The 19718-nt window shown below is 36.1% G+C and overlaps 1 protein-coding gene across 7 annotated transcripts in view; it reads left to right on the plus strand.

Annotated features, from left to right (window-relative positions):
- Positions 1-19212, plus strand: part of LOC107661388 (muscleblind-like protein 3) — a 53377-nt gene extending 34165 nt beyond the window's left edge. For 2 of the 7 annotated variants that reach the window (XM_016450940.1, XM_016450942.1), the window contains 6 exons: positions 2286-2333; positions 7162-7312; positions 9435-9470; positions 12080-12187; positions 13133-13227; positions 18507-18610. In XM_016450940.1, the coding sequence (XP_016306426.1) occupies positions 2286-2333; positions 7162-7312; positions 9435-9470; positions 12080-12187; positions 13133-13227; positions 18507-18524 (456 nt within the window). In that variant the 3' untranslated portion in view covers positions 18525-18610. Of the gene's footprint in view, positions 1-2285; positions 2334-7161; positions 7313-9434; positions 9471-12079; positions 12188-13132; positions 13228-18506 lie in introns of all 7 variants that reach the window. The other 5 variants (XM_016450943.1, XM_016450947.1, XM_016450944.1 and 2 more) reach the window with 5 other exon arrangements.
- Positions 19213-19718: the final 506 nt, after the last annotated feature.

The raw sequence follows: 19718 nt of genomic DNA on the forward strand, positions 1-19718 counted from the left end.
CACCGGATGACTGTATCCTTCCAGCCGAGGTTGGTGGTGTCTGGGAGCTCCGTGGGATGGTGGAACGTCGTCCCGATCCGGAACAGCGTCGCGAGGGTTTCACCCTCGAGGGAGCTGGCGAGGGCGAGCGGCACAAACGCCCTCGCGAAGACGACGGGGTCTGGGCTCGCTTGAGCCACTGAGATGAACATTAACCGCTCCTCCATATGGGGACGTGGAGGAGCGCACGGAAAAAAAGGGCAAAACAAAAACTTACAAAAACCGGAAATCAAACACGGGGAAGGGATGCCGCTTACTGTTCGGTCCGCTGTTCTGTCACGTTGCACACACACGAGGAACGAGGAGACGCTGGAGAATATGTTGACAAGACTTTATTTGCACCAAGGAACCAAGGGAGACGAACACAGGAAGACGTTCAACAGCGGACAGAGAACTAGGGACTGGGAACACTTTAAATACACACAGGAGGAGGGGATGACGAGACACACCTGGGAGCAATGAAACATCAAGGGAAACACCTGGGACAAATTAACTAAACTAATCAGGACAGGAACAGGAAACTAACCAAATAAGGGCATGGGAAGGCACGTGGGGAGCAGGACACACACAAAACATGGAACAGAGTCTGACATATTCATTATTAATGACATTCATTATTAATAACATTCATGATTACCATTCGTTATTCAATGATATTGCATCACACCATTCAAAGGTTTGGGGTCGGTAAGGGTTTTTTGTGTTTTTGAGTCTCTGCCGCTCACCTAGACTGCGTTTATAGAAAAACAGTCATATTATGGAAATGTTATTACAATTGACAATAATGTGCATATATTTTGAAATGTAGTTTATTTCTGTGATGGTAATGCATTTTCAGCATCATTACTCCAGTCTTCAGTGTCACATGATCCCAGTCTAATATTCTGATTCACTCAAGAAACATTTTTTATCAACATTGCTGAAAACATTGTTGTGCTGCTTGATATTTTAGTGAAAACATGACACATTTTTTCTGAATTCTTTGATAAATAGCTAGAGTTCAAAAGCATCTATTTGAAATAGAAATCTTTGTTAACATTATAAATGTCTTTACTCTCATTTATGATCAATTTAAGGCATGAATGCTTAATAAAAGTATGGAAAAAAAAAACGTACTGACCCCCAAATTTTGAACGGTAGTGTATGCATCATTAGATATCTTTGGATTGTATTAGTTTGATTTTAATTTATTTCATTTTAACTTCTCACTGTTGCATCAGCTTATGCAGCTTATAATCATAAACACTGAATTCAATTACTTGTGATGTTAAAATTAGTTTTCAAACTCATAAGTCTCGCAAACAAAGACCACAATGCACTATGTGTTATGTAGTAAGTTACGTCACTACACCATTTTGGTGGAAAATGAAGTATAGGTAAATTTTTTTGTAATATGTAATTTATCACATCTCATGTCACACTGGGCCATTTTAGCATCTGGTTTTATCCAAGGCAGCAGTCACTACACATTACAGGAACAGTGCCACTGGAGTAATCTAGAGTTAAGTGACCAGCAGCCTTAGTTTTTGCCAGGATGCCATTTTCAGTAAGCTTTACTAGTGTCAGATGAAGGTGTGTGTATTTATAACTCACTTTCCACATACCTTCAATGTGAGGTTCAGGAGTTTATTAAATAATTCAGATCCCCCGCAGGAGGGTGTGTGTGTGTGTCTGCAGGCGAGCTCTTTGTCTCCTGTGTGATGCATGAAGACCTGGGCTCAGTGATCGGTTGCAAACGGTGTCTGCAGTGCAGGTGCAGGAGAGATAAATGATAAGAAAGGAAAAAACAAGCAATTCATTCCAACAGAAACCTCCACTAGTTAGCAGCCTCTCACCCGAGAGTCTACTGCAGACAGTTTCTCTTTAATAATGTGTCATTTTTATCCTAGTCTCCCAAGTCTTATCATGTAACATTTCTACAAAGGTTTATTTACAGTGCACAGATGTGGGGACGTTATCCAAAAATCCTCCTCTGCTTCCTGCAGTCACCTGGTCTGCCTGAGGCTTTATCATATGTTGGCTTTATTTGACTCCCTCTCGGTTCATGCTGTCATTCTTTTTGAACACTGCTTGATTGTCTTTACATCCTCACAGCTCTCTTTGTTGTCCTACAAGCTTATTACCCAGCTTTCTCTCTAACCTCAGCTGCATCTGTTTCCTTCACGGCTCATTCTCTTGTCTCGTGTTTATGTCTACTGTCGTTGATTGGTTTGCCATCGTCATGTGGTCACTGCTCGCTTATCCAGCCCTCAGTGCATCCTCTGAAGCGCAGCCTGCAACCAACTTTCAATCTGGTATATTCATCTTACACCCATTTTTGTGTCTTTTTTTAATATTGTTTGCTGATTTGTTAATTTCTAATAGCTCATTTGCATATAGTTTATGTTTTGGGTGAAAGTGTTAGTGCTGCAAGAAACCAGCCACAATTTCTGTGTAAACTAATCAACATCTTAGAAGTGAAATGACACTTGAATAAATTTGTAGTCTGGGTTCTAGAAGTATTTTCTCCACAGGAACTTAAGAAACTTTGAACCAAACCAACTAGCTCAGAGAGGAATCGCTATCATTTGATTACATTTTGAAAATCGGAAAAAAGACAGACGCAAGAATGTATTTAAAATCTTTAATAAAGATGCAAAATAAGTTTATATGAGTACCATATTGGCTATCATCCAATAATAGTTCTTTATGTATTAGTTAAAGGGGTCATATGATGCGATTTCAAGTTTTCCTTTCTCTTTGGAGTGTTACAAGCTGTTCGTGAATAGATAATATTTAATTGTTCATGCTCATTTCTTCTATTTTTACATTTAGATGACCTTTGCCTTCATCTAACACTTACTTAAAATTAACGCTGTTAAATGTAATCTTTAGCAAATTTCAAAATAAATATTCATTTTAATACTGTACTTTATAATGTGATGCAAATTCAAATTGTAGCATTTCAAATGATTGATTTTAGTTATTAATATTTATTTTTAATTTATTTAGAAAAACTGTTATATCAGCGTTTTAGAGGTTAAATATGCCATTACATGAAAATAGTTTTCAGCTCGTAAGTATTGGCCAGAAATGTCATATCCAGTCTTGTTTTTAATGAGGGATTAATTAATACTCATCCCATTATTTACTAGGAAAGGATGTTTTCTTTGAAAATGGAAAATCTGTCATCATTTACTCAGCCTCATGTCATTCCAAACCTTTATTTCTTCTGTGGAACAGAATGTTGGTGACCATTGACTTTCATTGTATGGACAAAAAACACTTGGGACATTTCTCAAAAAATGCTCCACAGAAGAAAGAAAGCCATTTAGGTTTGGAATGACATGAGGATGAGTGATTGATGAACTTTTTTATGCATTTTCTAATTAGAAAACTTATTTTCCGCTCTTACACTACAACATCTATTAATAACTAACAAGGTAAGGCTAGGTAGGCTACGTAATAATATAGATACAAAAAAAATGATGTTGTGGAGTTTGCAGTTCTCATTGCCATGGAAACAACCTTCAGATTGGTGAATCTCACTATGGAATTGTGGGTAGTGCCATACCCCATCTGTAATTAATTTGGCAGTTAAGCAATTGTTTTCAGTGAAGTTTAAATCACTGGCTTATGCAATCTACAGAAACATACATCAACCTCTTAATAACCTTAGAGCTCATAGGTGGTCTTTATTAAAAGGTTTATGCATTGTTTAATATCAGATCTGGATTGAGATTTTTACTTCAGGAACCGACTGTTGAGGTCTATACAGTACAGCACATTATTATTGGGTTTTGGGATTGAGTTCACTCATGTAAATCATGAGGTCGGACTGCTCCCCCATCATCCCTCGGTTAGTGAATCACAGATATCCTCTTTCCTGCTGACCTTGCTCTTATCATGTTGCATATCAGTCTTCAGACAGAATTACACAGTGGAAGACAGCCGTACATCCTCCTTTTTATGCCTTCATCTAGACTGAGCATTCTGTGTTTAATTATCAGAGGCAGATAAGGACGCCTCACCTCAATTTCTCTTTCTGATATCGCTCTTCCTCATGCAAGGCTGCATGTGTCTGACGCCGCTTTTAGAAAAATGGAGAAGCAGACCCAAATATTTGCCAGAGAAGAAGCACAGCATACCATTATATATATATATTCACTTTGTGTTAAAACTAGTCAGTCAACAAGATTCAGTTTGGACGGTTTATTTTTTATTTTGATAGAATAGGAGTTGATGAGTATACAAGAGATCAGCACTAGCTGTCACAAACTAGCTGAGGAAATCTGTGTAATTAAACTTTAAATACTGTTAAATAATCCTAGTCACATTACATTTCTAAAAATATGTATACACACACACATTACATTCCTAAGAGAAAATGAAATATCGTTACACTTTATATAGCTGTTTTCTATTTGCAAATATTTTAAAATGTGACTTATTCCTGAATTTTCAGCAGACATTGCATCAGTCACATGATCCCTCAGAAATCATTATAATATGCTGATTTGCTGCTCAAGAAACATTTCTTATTATCAAGGTTTAAAACAGTTACCATTTAATATTTTTGTGGAAACTATATAGAATAGAAATATACAGTTGTGGTCAATGTGGACCGTTTTTCTCCAATAAACGTTGGCCACAATTATTAGCACCCGTTCATATTCCCATTCATATTTATTTTGGCACACCAGGGTGACTACAAACAAGAAATTGTCCAGCCATGACATATATATATATTAAAAAAAAAATAATAATAAAATAAAATAAAAAAGTATAAATATGAGGAACACACTGGTAAAAAAAAAAAAAAAGTACCCAATGTCCACGGTTAAATATTCTGCTGGATCTTTAAAGTTGTGCCTACTTTTCTAACAGAGGTTCTGAACATCTTGTTCAGATATTGGAATCATGGATTCTATCAGATACCAATAGATAAAAAAAAATAAATAAAAATCAAATCCTGACGGTCTCTGCTAGAAATCTTATAATAGGTTGAGGTTAGATCATCCATCAGGACAATGATCCAAAACTAAGCACAACTGGGTCACGGAGCACAAAATAATCGTGCTGCCATGGCCACCAGTCCTCTGATCTGAACCCTATAGAAAATTACTGTGAACTGAAGAGGAGGGTGTACTAACATGAACCTTGAAGGATATGGAGAGCTTTTGCATAAAAGAATGGTCTCTGATCTCTTGCCAGATGTTCTCCAAATTCCTCAGGCATTAAAGGAGAAGACTCTTATTGTCACGCGGTCGTGGTTGTAGTAAAGCACTCAAAGTAGAAGTAAAGGGGTTTTTAATAAGCATCAACTCACTAAGACCATTCAAAATAACATTAATCCAAGACAAAGAAATTAACAGAAACTGAGGGCTTATGAAGACAGGAAACCTAAGGAGCAAACGAGATGATTAACACAACACAGGTGATCTAAATGAACGAAGATTAACTAATTACGGAAACAGGAATTAGACCAAATTGGGGCAAACGGAAACACACACGTGACACTTATATTGCTCTTATTTCAGCAAATGGATATTGCAAAAAAATATTAAATAAAATGAGGCCAATAATTGTGACCAAAATGGATTGGAGAAAAACGTTTATTTCATAATGAAATTTTCCCCCACTTTAAATTGTTTTGCATCAATTAAAGGTTAGATTTTTATGAATATTTTGAATGAAAGATCAAAAGAATAAACAAGGCAGATTTATTTTCTCAACCTTCTTTGAAAATATTTATCAAGCTCATAACTATATATATGATTATATATTGGCAGCAGTGTTGGGGAAAGTTACTTTTTAAAAGTAATGCATTACAATATTGCGCTACTCCTTAAAAAAGTAACTAATTGCGTTACTTCGTTACTCTTTATGGAAAGTAATGCATTACATTACTTTTGCGTTACTTTTTGTCACCTGGGCTGGGCTTGCTTACTTGTTTTTTAATAACAAAATACCCAAAAGTTATATTTTTGGCAACTGTAAAGACCCTTTTACACCAAAAGTGAAATTAATAAGCCTCACGCTGAAGGAAGTGCCTCTGCACCTCACTCACAATTTCACTGCAGGAGAGGTGTCAGTAAATAAATTGTAAAACAAAGTAACTTATTTGAAAAAGTAATTTAGATATTTCATTGTAAATTTAAAAGTAATGTGCTACTTTACTAGTTACTTGAAAAAAGTAATCTGGTTACGTAATTCACGGTAGTTGTAATGCGTTACCCCCAACACTGTTTGGTAGTATGTACACTCGGTACTGTTTAAAAGTTTGAACTTCACACACACACACACACACATGTCTGGTTTGCTATCCTTGTGGGGACTCTCCATAGGCGTAATGGTTTTTCTACTGTACAGACCGTATTTTCTATTGCCCTACACCTAAACCTACCCCTTACAGGAAACTTTCTGCATTTTTAGATTTAAAAAAAATAATAATTCTGTGTGATTTATTAGCCTGTTTACCCGTGGACCCCAATTTAGGTCCCCACCATGACATGAGTCCCCATGAGTCTGTGTGTATTCAGGTTTAAGTCCCCACCAGAATAGAAAAACAGGTACACACACACACACGTCTGGTTCACTATCCTTGTGGGGACTCCCCATAGGCGTAATGGTTTTTATACTGTACAAATTGTATTTTCTATCGCCCTACACCAACCCTACACCTAAACCTACCCCTTACAGGAAACTTTCTGCATTTTTACAATCTTAAAAAAAAACTCATTCTGTATGATTTATAAGCTTCTGTACCCATGGGGACTTCAATTTATGTCCCCACAGTGACACAAGTCCCCATGAGTTGGTGTGTATTCAGATTTAAGTCCCCACCAGTATAGAAAAAATTATTTATACGTTTTTCTGATGCATCCTAAAAGTAGTCAAATACATCTCCATCAATGTTTTGATAATGTTTTATTATTTTATTTATAAAACATGATTTGCAACATTTACAATGACAAATACACAGTATGTCAGATGTATTTTCATGAATGGACAGGAACACACACGGTACAAAATTTCCTGTAGCTCAGTATCATGGCTATCTTTTATGTCTTCCTCTGCCCACCATCTTTCTTTTTCTTTTTGTTTTTTCCTCTTTCTTCTTTGTCATCCCGATCACTTTAGGCTCTGCCACCAGGAGCCATGCAACAGCTACCAAAGAGACCGACCCTGGAGAAGACTAACGGCGCGACTGCCGTCTTCAACCCCAGCATGTTCCACTACCAGCAGGCTTTGGCCAGCATGCAGCTGCAGCAGCCAGCGTTCATTCCCACAGGTGAGCTCACGCAGACAGATGATTCCCCCTGAGCTGCGCTCTAATATCACCATATTCCTGTAATAGTTTGGCTTGCATACATACAGCACTTTAAAGACAAAGTGCCTGGCTAGACAAGGACTTGAGCACTTTTCTGCTTGCCATCTCTCTCCCTGTAGGCCCACTTGCTCTCTTTATCTCATAGTAGTCCACCCTATGCACATGTCATGCTAATTAGTCCCATGATGCATACAGTCCTGCGTCTCCTCATGCACCTGCACCTGAGCATTAGCTACTCTTTTTCTGATGCTGCACTGCACTATGTTCACTATTCTCACATAATCAGTAAAAAAAAGCTAGATTGTATTTTGCCTAAATGACTGTAGCAGCGACCCTTCGGCCTTAAAAAGAGGATAGTTGCAGTACGTTTGCCACCCAGTTTTAAAGACCCGGTGAAATCAAAGTAGGAGCTCTGTGGCTTTTAATCCAAGTCTATAGAGTGCTGCAGTGATTGACATATTCATATTTATGTAGGTCAACCTGTAAGTTAGCATCACCCTGGTTCCCTTGACACAAGCTCAATAGGATTTTTCAATTGGTTTTGGAATATTGCAGAAAATAAGCTCTGTGACCAACAATGGTATAGGATCCTTGTTCATCATGATAATCATCAGAAATTAACGCAGCTTTGATGAATTTTGAAGTGTAAATACAATCACCAGAACTGAAAAGCTAAACACATGCTATAAAAGAACTGCATCACAGTCACATGACTTCAATGTCACTACCATTAAGCTTAAGGTTGAATAGCTACCATGTGCGTGGTTATTAACAAAATCCGGTTGTAAAAGCAGATTAGTGAGTAGATGATTTTACCTGTTCGTTGTGATGACGTTTAATGTCCCAAACAACCTCTGTATTAAAAGCTGTTGGAAAGTAAAAGCTTTAAATAAAGCTCAAGGGGCTTTATCCGACATATTGTATGTCATAGAATAAAACTTAAAATATCTTGAGCTTGTGTTAATCACAGACCTTATTTAACAAAAAAAATGTAATTAAAAAAAAAACAAACATTAAATTCAGGACGATGGAACTGGATGTGCTAAAATGCTAAGTAGTTTCTGGGTTTTGGCCTACAAAAATATGTCATCCCTGCAGCACTCGATTACTTTTAAGACTAGCTACATGCTAGTGCTTCCTATAAGATGACAAAACTAACAGATCTCTTCAAATTACAGATCTTTTAAAATTAACAGTCTTTCTCTTCTGTGAAAATGGAAAAAAAAAAATTTGATGACTCATTTTGTACTACACAGATTTTTTTCCAATAAGATGCTCCCTAGGCTGAAAATATTCCTCTGATTCCACCTGCCATTGACTAACATTACAGTGTAGCAAATAATGTTTCACAGCTGTGACGTAAACTACGTTATATTGGCAGTATAAAAAATACCCCACCCAAACATTTTGTTTCAGTAGCAAATACATCAACACAGGAAAGAAAACCTCCATTTCATGAGTCTTTATAGGCAACATGAAATCAAAATAGGCCCTTTTTTAAATAAAGGTTTTGTGCTTGATTATGCAGTGCATGTTATTTTAAAGCAAGAAAATAGTTTTCTCTGTTGCTTTTTACTATTGACATAACAGTAGATGTATCATAGCCTAACTAATAAATTTTTGCCCCTTCCTAATCTTCCTAATTCAATCAAATCCTGATGGATGAAATGAAGCCCAATCCTAGATTTTATCCTGCTGAATTTTCTGTTTAACTACAATATAAGGCACATTTCGAAATGTAAATGTGTTGTGAATGCTGTTGCAAAAATCAAACCGAACTTGTTAGCATTAGGCTCAGATGACAAGACAAGAAAGCGTATCAGCACAACAACAAATTGGCATCCAGATTAACATCCCCTTCCTGATGAGGACCTTTCCACCAGCATGATTCATTTCCTCTTGGTTTCTCCCTGCTTTGTGTCCTTGTCTCCATCTCGCCACCATGTTGCCCATAATGACGGTCATCGCTCTTTCACTGTGTGTCACTAACTCTAAAGTTGTTTTGTCTTGTTCTCATTCTGCTTCCACTCCTCCATCCTCCTCGGTCTCTCTTCTCCTGGGCTCTTTGTGCATGGTGTTGCAGGCTCCGTATTCTGCATGGCTCCATCTGGAGGCATTGGTAGGTCACTTCCCAGTCTTTCTGGATCAGCGGTTACCTTACAGCAACATCTCAGATATGTGACAGACAGGAAGGTGATCCACGATATTAACTCCCAGCAGCCCCAGCCATGTATCATGGGGTGTTTCTTCAGCTGTGGACACTTTTGTTTTGTTTAGATTTTTGTTTTGGTTAAGTTTGGCTTTTCTTTGGTTTGGTGTATTGTTTGGTTTAGTGTTTTGTTTTGGTTTGATTTGATTTGGTTTAGGTTGGTTTTTCTTTGGTTTGGTTTATTGTTTGGTTTGGTGTTTTGTTTTGGTTTGATTTGATTTGGTTTAGGTTGGTTTTTCTTTGGTTTGGTTTATTGTTTGGTTTGGTGTTTTGTTTTGGTTTGATTTGATTTGGTTTAGGTTGGGTTTTCTTTGGTTTGGTTCGGTTTGGTTTATTGTTTGGTTTGGTGTTTTGTTTTGGTTTGATTTGGTTTAGGTTGGGTTTTCTTTGGTTTGGTTCGGTTTGGTTTATTGTTTGGTTTGGTGTTTTGTTTTGGTTTGATTTGGTTTAGGTTGGGTTTTCTTTGGTTTGGTTCGGTTTGGTTTATTGTTTGGTTTGGTGTTTTGTTTTGGTTTGATTTGGTTTAGGTTGGGTTTTCTTTGGTTTGGTTCGGTTTGGTTTATTGTTTGGTTTGGTGTTTTGTTTTGGTTTGATTTGGTTTAGGTTGGGTTTTCTTTGGTTTGGTTCGGTTTGGTTTATTGTTTGGTTTGGTGTTTTGTTTTGGTTTGATTTGGTTTAGGTTGGGTTTTCTTTGGTTTGGTTCGGTTTGGTTTATTGTTTGGTTTGGTGTTTTGTTTTGGTTTGATTTGGTTTAGGTTGGTTTTTCTTTGGTTTGGTTCGGTTTGTTTATTGTTTGGTTTGGTGTTTTGTTTTGGTTTGATTTGGTTTAGGTTGGGTTTTCTTTGGTTTGGTTTGGTGTTTTGTTTTTTGTTTAAACTTACCATCCCTTCATTTTTTTCATGTTTTGTTTTGATTTTAGTTTTGTTTTGTTTTGTTTGATTGTTTGGTTTGGTTTGGTTTAGTTTAGTTTAGTTTAGTTTAGTTTAGTTTAGTTTAGTTTAGTTTAGTTTGGTTTAGTTTGATTTGGCATTGTTTAGTTTAGTGTAGTTAAGTTTAGTTTGGTGTAGTTTAGTTTAGTGTAGTTAATTTTATTTTGGTGTAGGGTAGGTTGGTGTAGTTTGATTTAGTTTAGTTTGATTTGGCATTGTTCTTTGGTTTGGTGTTTTGTTTTGGCTTGGCTTGGCTTGGTTTGGTTTGGTTTAGGTTGGGTTTTTTTTGGTTTGGTGTTTTGTTTTGTTTTTGTTAAAACTTACCATCCCTTAATTTTTGCTACTTTTCACATGTCTATTCTACATGTCTAGATTTCATTGTTTTACATTTGTCCCAGACCCATACATTCAATCCAAAACATGACATATCATCATAAAATGAAACAATATGAATTATTACATTTCACAATTGTGGTTAATCTAAACAAAGAAATAATATTATAAACCTTTATAAATATATTACCATAAACCATTTCCATTTCAATTCTAAATAATTGTGGAAATAATTATGAATCATTAACACATTATGACTGCATTGTTTACAGCTACTAATTAAATAAATAAAAGTAAGAAATAATAAAAAAGTAAAAAATTAAAAATTAAATCAAGTTAAATATCTCTTTTGAACAGAATATTTTTATTGTGTGGCATTTTTTAGTCTAGCTGCTGTTTTTTGAAATTATGCAATTAAATGCCAGCTGTAAAATTAACCTTAGCAAGACAAAGGCTTTGGCCACTTTATTTAAAAAATGTTTTAACATTTTATTTCCACCAAACAATGCTATTAAACACATTATGTAATTTGGGATATGATGGAAATGCTCGTGACTGAGGATAAAAAGACAAAAAAACGATGATGATTATGACTTAATTATTTAAATATCATAAACTGTTTTCATTTTAATTATTAATCAGATTATTTTTAAATAAAATTATTAATCAAATTTAATTATTAATCCAAAATATATATATCACTTGTGAAGAGAATATTTGTTTTGTGACTCTTTTTTGTGGTATATATAGTCTAGCAATTCATTTCTGTCATCTTCATTTTTTACCAAAGAATACTGTTAAACACATTGTTTGGGATGTGATGAAAATGCTCATGACTTTCAGGAGAAAGGACAAAAAAGTGCTCATAGTCAAAGAAACACCTTATAACATCAATACAAGACATATTTAATGTTCAGTATTGAAAATGACAAGGACAGCTTAACATGTGCACCTTGCACAGTCATTTTCCTCATTAGGTCTCAAACTATAATCCCAAACCTGTCCTGTCTGTCACTGCATTTACACCCAACCTGTCTGCTTTCACTGCTTCTTATCATTTGTTCGTTATTTCAGCTTGTCGTATGCGTTTGTGCATGCATGTGTGCGTGTGATTTTGTGTGCAGCTGACGGCACAGTGCGGGCACAAACAAGCAAGGCCAAAAGCCTTCAGAGAGACTCATTAAGACTGGTTCCTTTTTCTTTGTGCCCTTTCCTCCTCATCCTCTCCTTTCCCTCACTCCCTAAAATCTATTATAGGCCTTTTCAAACCCCCAGGCCTAATGACAGATGGCCGCTGGGAGAGGCGGGACTGGACCAGCTGCAGGGCCCCCCAAAGCCGTTACCTGTTAGGGCCTGGATATACTGGTGAGGGTAGAGTCTAGGTCCCCTCCCCTCACAAACACACACACACACTCACCATTTACCTGTTTAGAAAGGTAGAAATCACCCCTCAAGTTTCTGCTCACTTTTAGTGTTAATATTCCCAAACTAAGTTTAGCAGAAATGCAGTTGCACACACATTTCAATGCCCATAGATGAACAGTGATCTTTTTTTTTTTTAGCTAGCCAAGTTAAATTTGTCCTTAACAGTCATTTAGCTGGGTAACAATCCAATCAAAACACTAGATCTGTGCTGAACCAGTGAGTGTGCAAGTGTGTGCCTGTGCGCATGTCTGTATTTTTTATTTTTATGACATTATTTGACATCTGTGATGCACTTGCTGTGTACATATCATTCTGTGTTCATTTGCAGTTTTCCCTATAATATGACCTTTATCTCTTTAGCTGGTTTTATTAGATTAAATTCTTAATTCATATTTACAGGTGTTTTAGAATGATTATGTCATTCATTATCAGGTTAACTCAAAACCAAAGGAGTAAAGTGTCATATTATTATAAGGCAATATTTGAATGGGAATGAACTGCATATTTACATTCCCCTTCTTTTCCCCTACTGTATATTTATCCATTTATCCCCCATCAAAATATGACAGTCAGGCGTTCCTGTCTGTTCCAAATGTGTGTGATTTTGATGACGGCCATGTTTTTATTTTACCCTTAATAGTTTTATCTAAATGTAATGGTGATCGGATAAAACTCTCTAAGCTAAAACGTAATGCAACAAAATGTTTTAAAGTTCTGTTTGCATGTTTGTTCTTAAGTGAATACATCATCTTTGCAGTACATGAAGACGTAGTTGCCATGACTCAGCCTGTTCCTCTGGCATATTATGTCATGGTACTCATAACATTCCTCCTCCCCTCCACCTTCCCCCTTCCCTTGTTTCTTGTCTGACTCGCCTGAAAAAAGTTCCCATGATGCACGGTGCCACCACTTCCACTGTTTCGTCGGCTACGACCCCAGTCACCAATGTTCCTTTTGCTGAATCAGCCAACTCCAACCAGGTTTGCCCCTTCATTTTGGCCTCTCGTTTTTACAGCTGTAAGGCATCCGACTCTGGTCCATAGACAATAATTATTTTGTGTTTATATATATGAAAAACTGTTGATGCAAAAATGTTAATGCAACTGATTCCAAATGGCAGAACATGACGGCCTTGAGTCATTGAGTTCTCTATGGACCAGTGAGGAGCCTCTTTACCTCTTTAGCACAATGTCCCAGTTCCACCATGTGTCTGTGTGTGTGTTCACATCTCTGTCGGTCTGTTTCAGTGTCTTCACTGTATTAGAGAGCAAACAGCTACATTTAAAGCAACAGTTCACCCAAAAATGACATTTCTGTCATGAATTACTTACTTTTTTCCATGGAACACAACATTAGACATTAATAATGAATCATTAGCCAGCTCTTTCCATACAACAACAGGTTATAGTGACCACATTAAGGAAAAAAAAACAACAACAACAAGAGGCACTTTATAAGTAGCCTGTACAATTTTATTCCAAGTCTTCTGAAGTTAAATGATAGTTTATATGATAAGATAGTCAGTTCTTTTCAATGAACTGTTTGATTAGATTCCCAGATTACTTAAATTATTGTTTTGAATGTATTTATTTATTTTTGAGTTAGTTCTTTTTAATGAATGAGTTGAATGATTTATTCATGAATTGGACTGATTCGATTCTCAAGTTCAATTCAACTGGTATGGATTGAATTGATCATTTTGGTGTTAGTTTGGGATTTTTTCTGTCATTTTTGAAGATTAACAGATGTAGTCACTATGACCTGTTTTTGTATAAATAAGCAGTGCAATGATACTTAAAAAAAAACACTGCTTTTTGCACTCCACAGAAGAATGAAAATGTGGAACAACATGAGGGCGAGTAAATGATGACAGAATTTTCATTTTTGAGCAAATTATCTCCTTAAGGACTAAAGCTCAAAGGTTTATTGTCTTTTCTTCCCCCTTCACCGTGTTTTAAGAATTTTGCACTGGAGCAAGTTGTTTCTGTGGCTCACATTAGAGTGAGATGGTATATGTGTCTGTGTTTTTCTGTGAATAGGATGTGGGTGTCTGTTTTTAGATGACAGTTCTCTGAATTTTTGTTTGTCCTTTCTTCATTGTTTGAGTTCAGAGTATATAATGTGAGGAGGCTGTTTAGTTAATGTGTTCTGCAGAATCATAGGCGAGCAACAAGCTTGACCAGGTCAAACTTTTTGCAGAAAGGACATGTTTTGCTTGCCTCTTCATTTCTTAAAGAGTTACATTGTGGATTGTTTACAGGGTTCCTACACAGTATGGAAAAGTATGGAATTGATTTTAGTAATTTCCACATCTGGATATATATGGAAAAAAAGAAAATAGAGTATTGAAAAAGTTTGTGTTTCCAGATGTGCCCCATTCTGTTTTTCATGAAAGTGTGAAAGCGTGTCAAACATTATCCTATATTTTTAGCTCAGCAGAATTATGAATATTTATACTCACCGTTGCCCCTGTGCTTGGCGAATTTGTGAGCGTCAAAGGTTTCTATTTACAATGTGTTTTTGAAGCGTTGAGCATTGTAGCGAATCACAGCCATGTCTGTTGAGTTCATGTACACAATGGCCAGACATATATTTAAGTTAAGAATCTGCTAAATATTGCTCAAAACGCTCAAGTATTTATTCAGCGCACGCTTTAAAGTTCACAAATCCTTTCATTATAACCAACATTATTTTATTTTTCATGCTCAATTGGAAAAAAGTTTTATTTTTTCATTGCTGCTAAGTACACACTGCACATTTCCGTAATCATATTTAAATGCGGGATTGAATCCGAAATTGCGACGCTTGTCACATTGATAACCATAGCAGCGGATGGGACAAAAAAAATCTGAAAAAAATTATCTTGAAGTATAAATAAAGACTATTAGACTTGTCCCTTGTTCTATATAATGAGTTTTTACTTGACGTTTTTAAAGCAATGTTTACTTAATTGAAAAACATTAGAATAATACATTAAAACATTGAGTTTTAATGTGTTATTTACTTATTATTAGCATTAATAATTAACTAATTTAATTTATTTAATATTTGTAATTTTTTAATAGTTAAATAATATAGTTAGGTAGTTCCAGTAGTTTTTGCTATGGTACCGAGAACCAGGAAATGTTACTGATATTGGTACCGACTAGGGTTGTAACGGTATGAGATTTTCACGGTATGATAATCGTCTCAGACAATGTCACGGTTATCACGGTATATATTAAACAATAATTCTTATCAGTAACAATGACTCTTAAAAGAATAAGAACAAGTTATTTAAGTGAACAAATCCTTTATTACAACAAACTTGAAACCATTTTAATGAAAGTATTGAAGTCTCCCTCCTGAAAAAATTTATTCATTTAATAAAACAATAAAAAAAATCAAACCGTACACCTTATGTATATCTATATCACACTTTAACATTTTAATTAATGTTTTTAAATGAAAATTTACAACTCCTTTTATTTTTGGCAAAGTTAAAACATGGACAAACATGATATTCCTTGAAAACAATGTTTAAATAAATTATTTTATTATAAAGAATATTATTATTGTTGTTATTATAACTTTGAAGTACATTGTACAATGCTAATATATTTCTGTCATAATTTCAAATTAAATTGAACGTTTATTTTGATGGGTTGTAGCGGACCTTTAGTTTCAGAGTGTATTTGACAATGGTTTTTCTCAAATAAAACTAGGAAATGTTTATTTACGTTTTCTCTCAGAGCAGCTCTGCTGATGTTCATGTTTATGTATCTTAGACGCTGAAAACACCATTTATGTATGCGCACTTCAGTATGCAGTAGATAAAACGGCGCCACTCAGAGACATGCAGAAACAAGCAGATTATTCATATAGCAGTCTCTTTCCGCTTTAATATTCACAGACACATATCATAACTACTTTAGATTTATCCATCCATCCGATTACGCGTTTTACGTGACATCCTCTTTATACTGTAAATTCCATGTTCACGACTGCACTAGGATTCCCTCTGTTTCACGGAAATCATACGGCCTTAACTTATAACTTGTTATTAATGCGACATACCTTTATCTGCATGGAGGGATAGTGTCCACGAATATGAGCGAAGATGTTGGATGTATTGCCTGCTTTTGCAGCCACTTTGCGTCCACATTTTTTGCAAATTGGATCCGTCCTCAAGGATTGAAGGTTTTTTTAAATATCCGAAGTATTCCCATACTGCAGATATTAACTTTTTTTCGGCGGCGATGGAGATTAGATATTATCTCTGTCTCTGTCATTTTCTCCGCTGCACATGCGTGTAACGGTAAGGAGCCAAGTGAAGGCAGAGTGAAGCAGCCGAGCGGAAATAAGTTGCATGCGTTTTGCATGTGAGATTTTTTTTTCATTCATCTTTTTTTAAACCGTAGATATGCAAATGTTTACGGTATGATAACCGTGTACATTCAAACCGTGATAAACCGTCATACCGGAATATCGTTACAACTAGGGATGTTCATTTCGGTTATTTTTCCTAACCGACAACCGCCCGGGGATTAATTTTACATACAATGCAATGCAATGCAAACAACAGAACATGAGGATTCACATGCATCACATCACGCACCTGCAGCGATTTTGCGAGCGGATATATATATAATGAATAAATAGGCCTATATGCGAAATATATCTTTACTTAAATAATAAATTAATAAAATGAAAGAAAAACTGTAACAAGTAGCCTAGTATGCAGAGTTTCGGTTCATTTTTGTGCTGCGCGAAAAGAAACCAGACAGCAAATAGCGGCATCCTATTTTTCTTTAGGCTTATTTTACAAAAGCACAACGATTTGTTTTTATTGTGAATGTACACAAATAAAGGCAAACCTTTTACAATTCCGATTATCTTTATGACTAAAAGGAGTAGTTGTTTCCACTGTTAGAAGGAAAAAATGTAAGTGATTGCGCCGGCGCCACACAGTTAAGCTTTGCTACCTTGACAATGCAGCCTGTTCATTATCATAATAAAATACAGTCAGTCAAACATATGGGAAAAAACACACTGCTCAGTTTAAATGTGTAGTAAAATCTGTGCCGTTAAGTGTTATCACCGTACCGCCATGATGTTATGCAAAACATTTTGTTTCACGTGGATATTGGAGCGCGAGTAAAGTAGGCTACATAATAAATAATTTGCCATTCAAATACATCGCGAATACGGAAACATTTGATTTTGTGTCGAATGAGAGACCCAACGTTGGTTTCAGTTTCGTTTTAGCCAAATTAGTTAGTTTTGGCTTGTCGTTTATATTGCTATAGCTTCTTATATTTTTAATTCTTGTTCTTTTCTAAATACTGTTAATTGAAAGGCTTTGTTGTGGAGTGAGGGGAACTAAAATAGCCTAGCTATGTTTACAGCGTTTATTATAATGTTTGTAAACATTTCGCGTCGGCATTAAGCCTATTTCTGAATGAAATAATAAAATGCGACTTCTATGCGACTTGTGTTTTTTTTTCTCTAAAAACAATTTTTTATACGCGTAGCGTGTTTTAACCATGCAGCAAATCTTTTTAAATATTTTGATAAATTAAAAAAAAAATGTTAAAAGATGACTCTTTAAACCGTTTAACTGATTGTATTAATCGGTCAAAATTCTATACGGTCGGTTTACGTTTAACCGGTTAAAATGAACATCCCTAGTTACAACCCTAGTACCGACTACAGACATTTTGGTGACACTAGTTTTTGTGAGAGCATCAAATTGGGAATTCAATATTGGGAATCGAACTTTTAATCGTTACACCCTTAATCATTTATTTTTCATTATGAAATATGGTCCAAAAAATCCACAGAGAAGTCTGGAAATGGAAATTGTGTAGGAACCCTGTGTTGAGCATTATGTAAGCTGCGAAATGTTCTGTGTGGTTTTCAGCTCTAGTTTAGCATCTAATAGTAATTCTGGAGTACAGGTATAGACGAATAATGTTGTGCAGACCTGAGATGTCAGCTCTCATTTCCTGCTTCGCTTGCATTTTGCTGAAATACATCTTGCAAAATTACGATTGTGGAATTGCAGGTCTGTGCCCACAGTCTAAAGATAACTAATGCAATATGGCACATTATTTATTCATTCTCTTGTAATTCTTTTTCTCATTTTCGAAATGAAATGCTGGTTTGATATTCCAGTAGATAAGATAAGAATTGACTATATTCTCTTTGCATATAGCTCGTTTGACTGTAAGAGGTTCACCTCCTTATCTCTGGGTTGTTTGTACCTGTCTTCCAGTAGACGCCGCCGAGGTACTGAGCGCCGAACCCATCGACCTCCAGTGCGTTCCCATGGAGGCCCATTTCTGTCCCGTTCCTAAACTCCTGGTGGCTGCACCAATGACACTGAATCCAGTAAGCCTCTCCCGCAATCCCACAACCTAATCAGACCCATCTCTCATGCAACATGTGCCCAAACAACAGAAAAATGAATGCAACAAAACGTGTGCCTAATCAGTACGTCCTTAACAGGCAATACATTCATCCTCATATCAGAGATTCCCACTTCATTTGACGTCAACAGAGGTTTGTTGATATTGAAACAGGCAATACTTAAGCTTGGACCTACAACTGTTTAAGGAAGCATGCCATCTCGATGCAAGGAGACGTAAGGAGCATGCGGATGCTGAATCAGGAGACGGAGATCTCTCGTAACTCACAGCCATACGAATACATGCAAACCAATTAGCCGAGAAGAATGAATTCTCTGGAGATGAACATTAGATTTCAGAACCGACTTATCTAATGTACGGTTAGAGGTGGAGTCGTTGCAGATCATCAGCAGACAGAATGTTTCTCCGTCGTAGATTGTGAAAACCCAGAGTGTGCGAGAGCGGCACCTAATGCTAATGATATTTTACATAGTTGTGGTGGTGGTAATTTCTTTCACATTTAATTATGATTAATGAACGTGGCACATTTTATTTCATGTTTACATTTCAAAATGTCGAGAGAAAAAAAGGTTATTTGAAAATGATTGATGCTTTTGTAAGATAATCTAATACTGACACTCATGATACTGATTTAGGTTTTTTGTTAAGAGGTTTTTAAAATGTCGTTGTTCGTGCCTTTGAGTTACAAGTTTGTGGACGTCTTTTTCCCCCAGTTGTTCTGTACTCAACTGACTTACATTTTATCACAGACTCAGAAAGTATACCTGTGTAGCCTTTCAGAATCAATGTGTCGTTCCTCCGTCTACTTAGGGATGTGTGTTGTTGTGAGTTTTTCTTGAAAGAGTATTATTTATTTAATGACTGTCCAACAGGCTAAAACTGGTCTACTGAGATAAGTGTTACTATTCATGCCTGAAGTATCTCACCTCGCATTTCAAGCTCCACATCGAGACGGTCAAACAGAAGATTGGTTCACATACTCATACCTCCACTTTAAAAATAGAACTGCTTTAAGCAGACTAAATATGAGCACTTCCTGTTGCACAGTGTGATGCACACTG

The sequence above is a fragment of the Sinocyclocheilus anshuiensis genome, unplaced genomic scaffold (assembly GCF_001515605.1).
Source record: "Sinocyclocheilus anshuiensis isolate Anshui unplaced genomic scaffold, SAMN03320099.WGS_v1.1 scaffold635, whole genome shotgun sequence".
NCBI classification, from domain to species: domain Eukaryota; kingdom Metazoa; phylum Chordata; class Actinopteri; order Cypriniformes; family Cyprinidae; genus Sinocyclocheilus; species Sinocyclocheilus anshuiensis.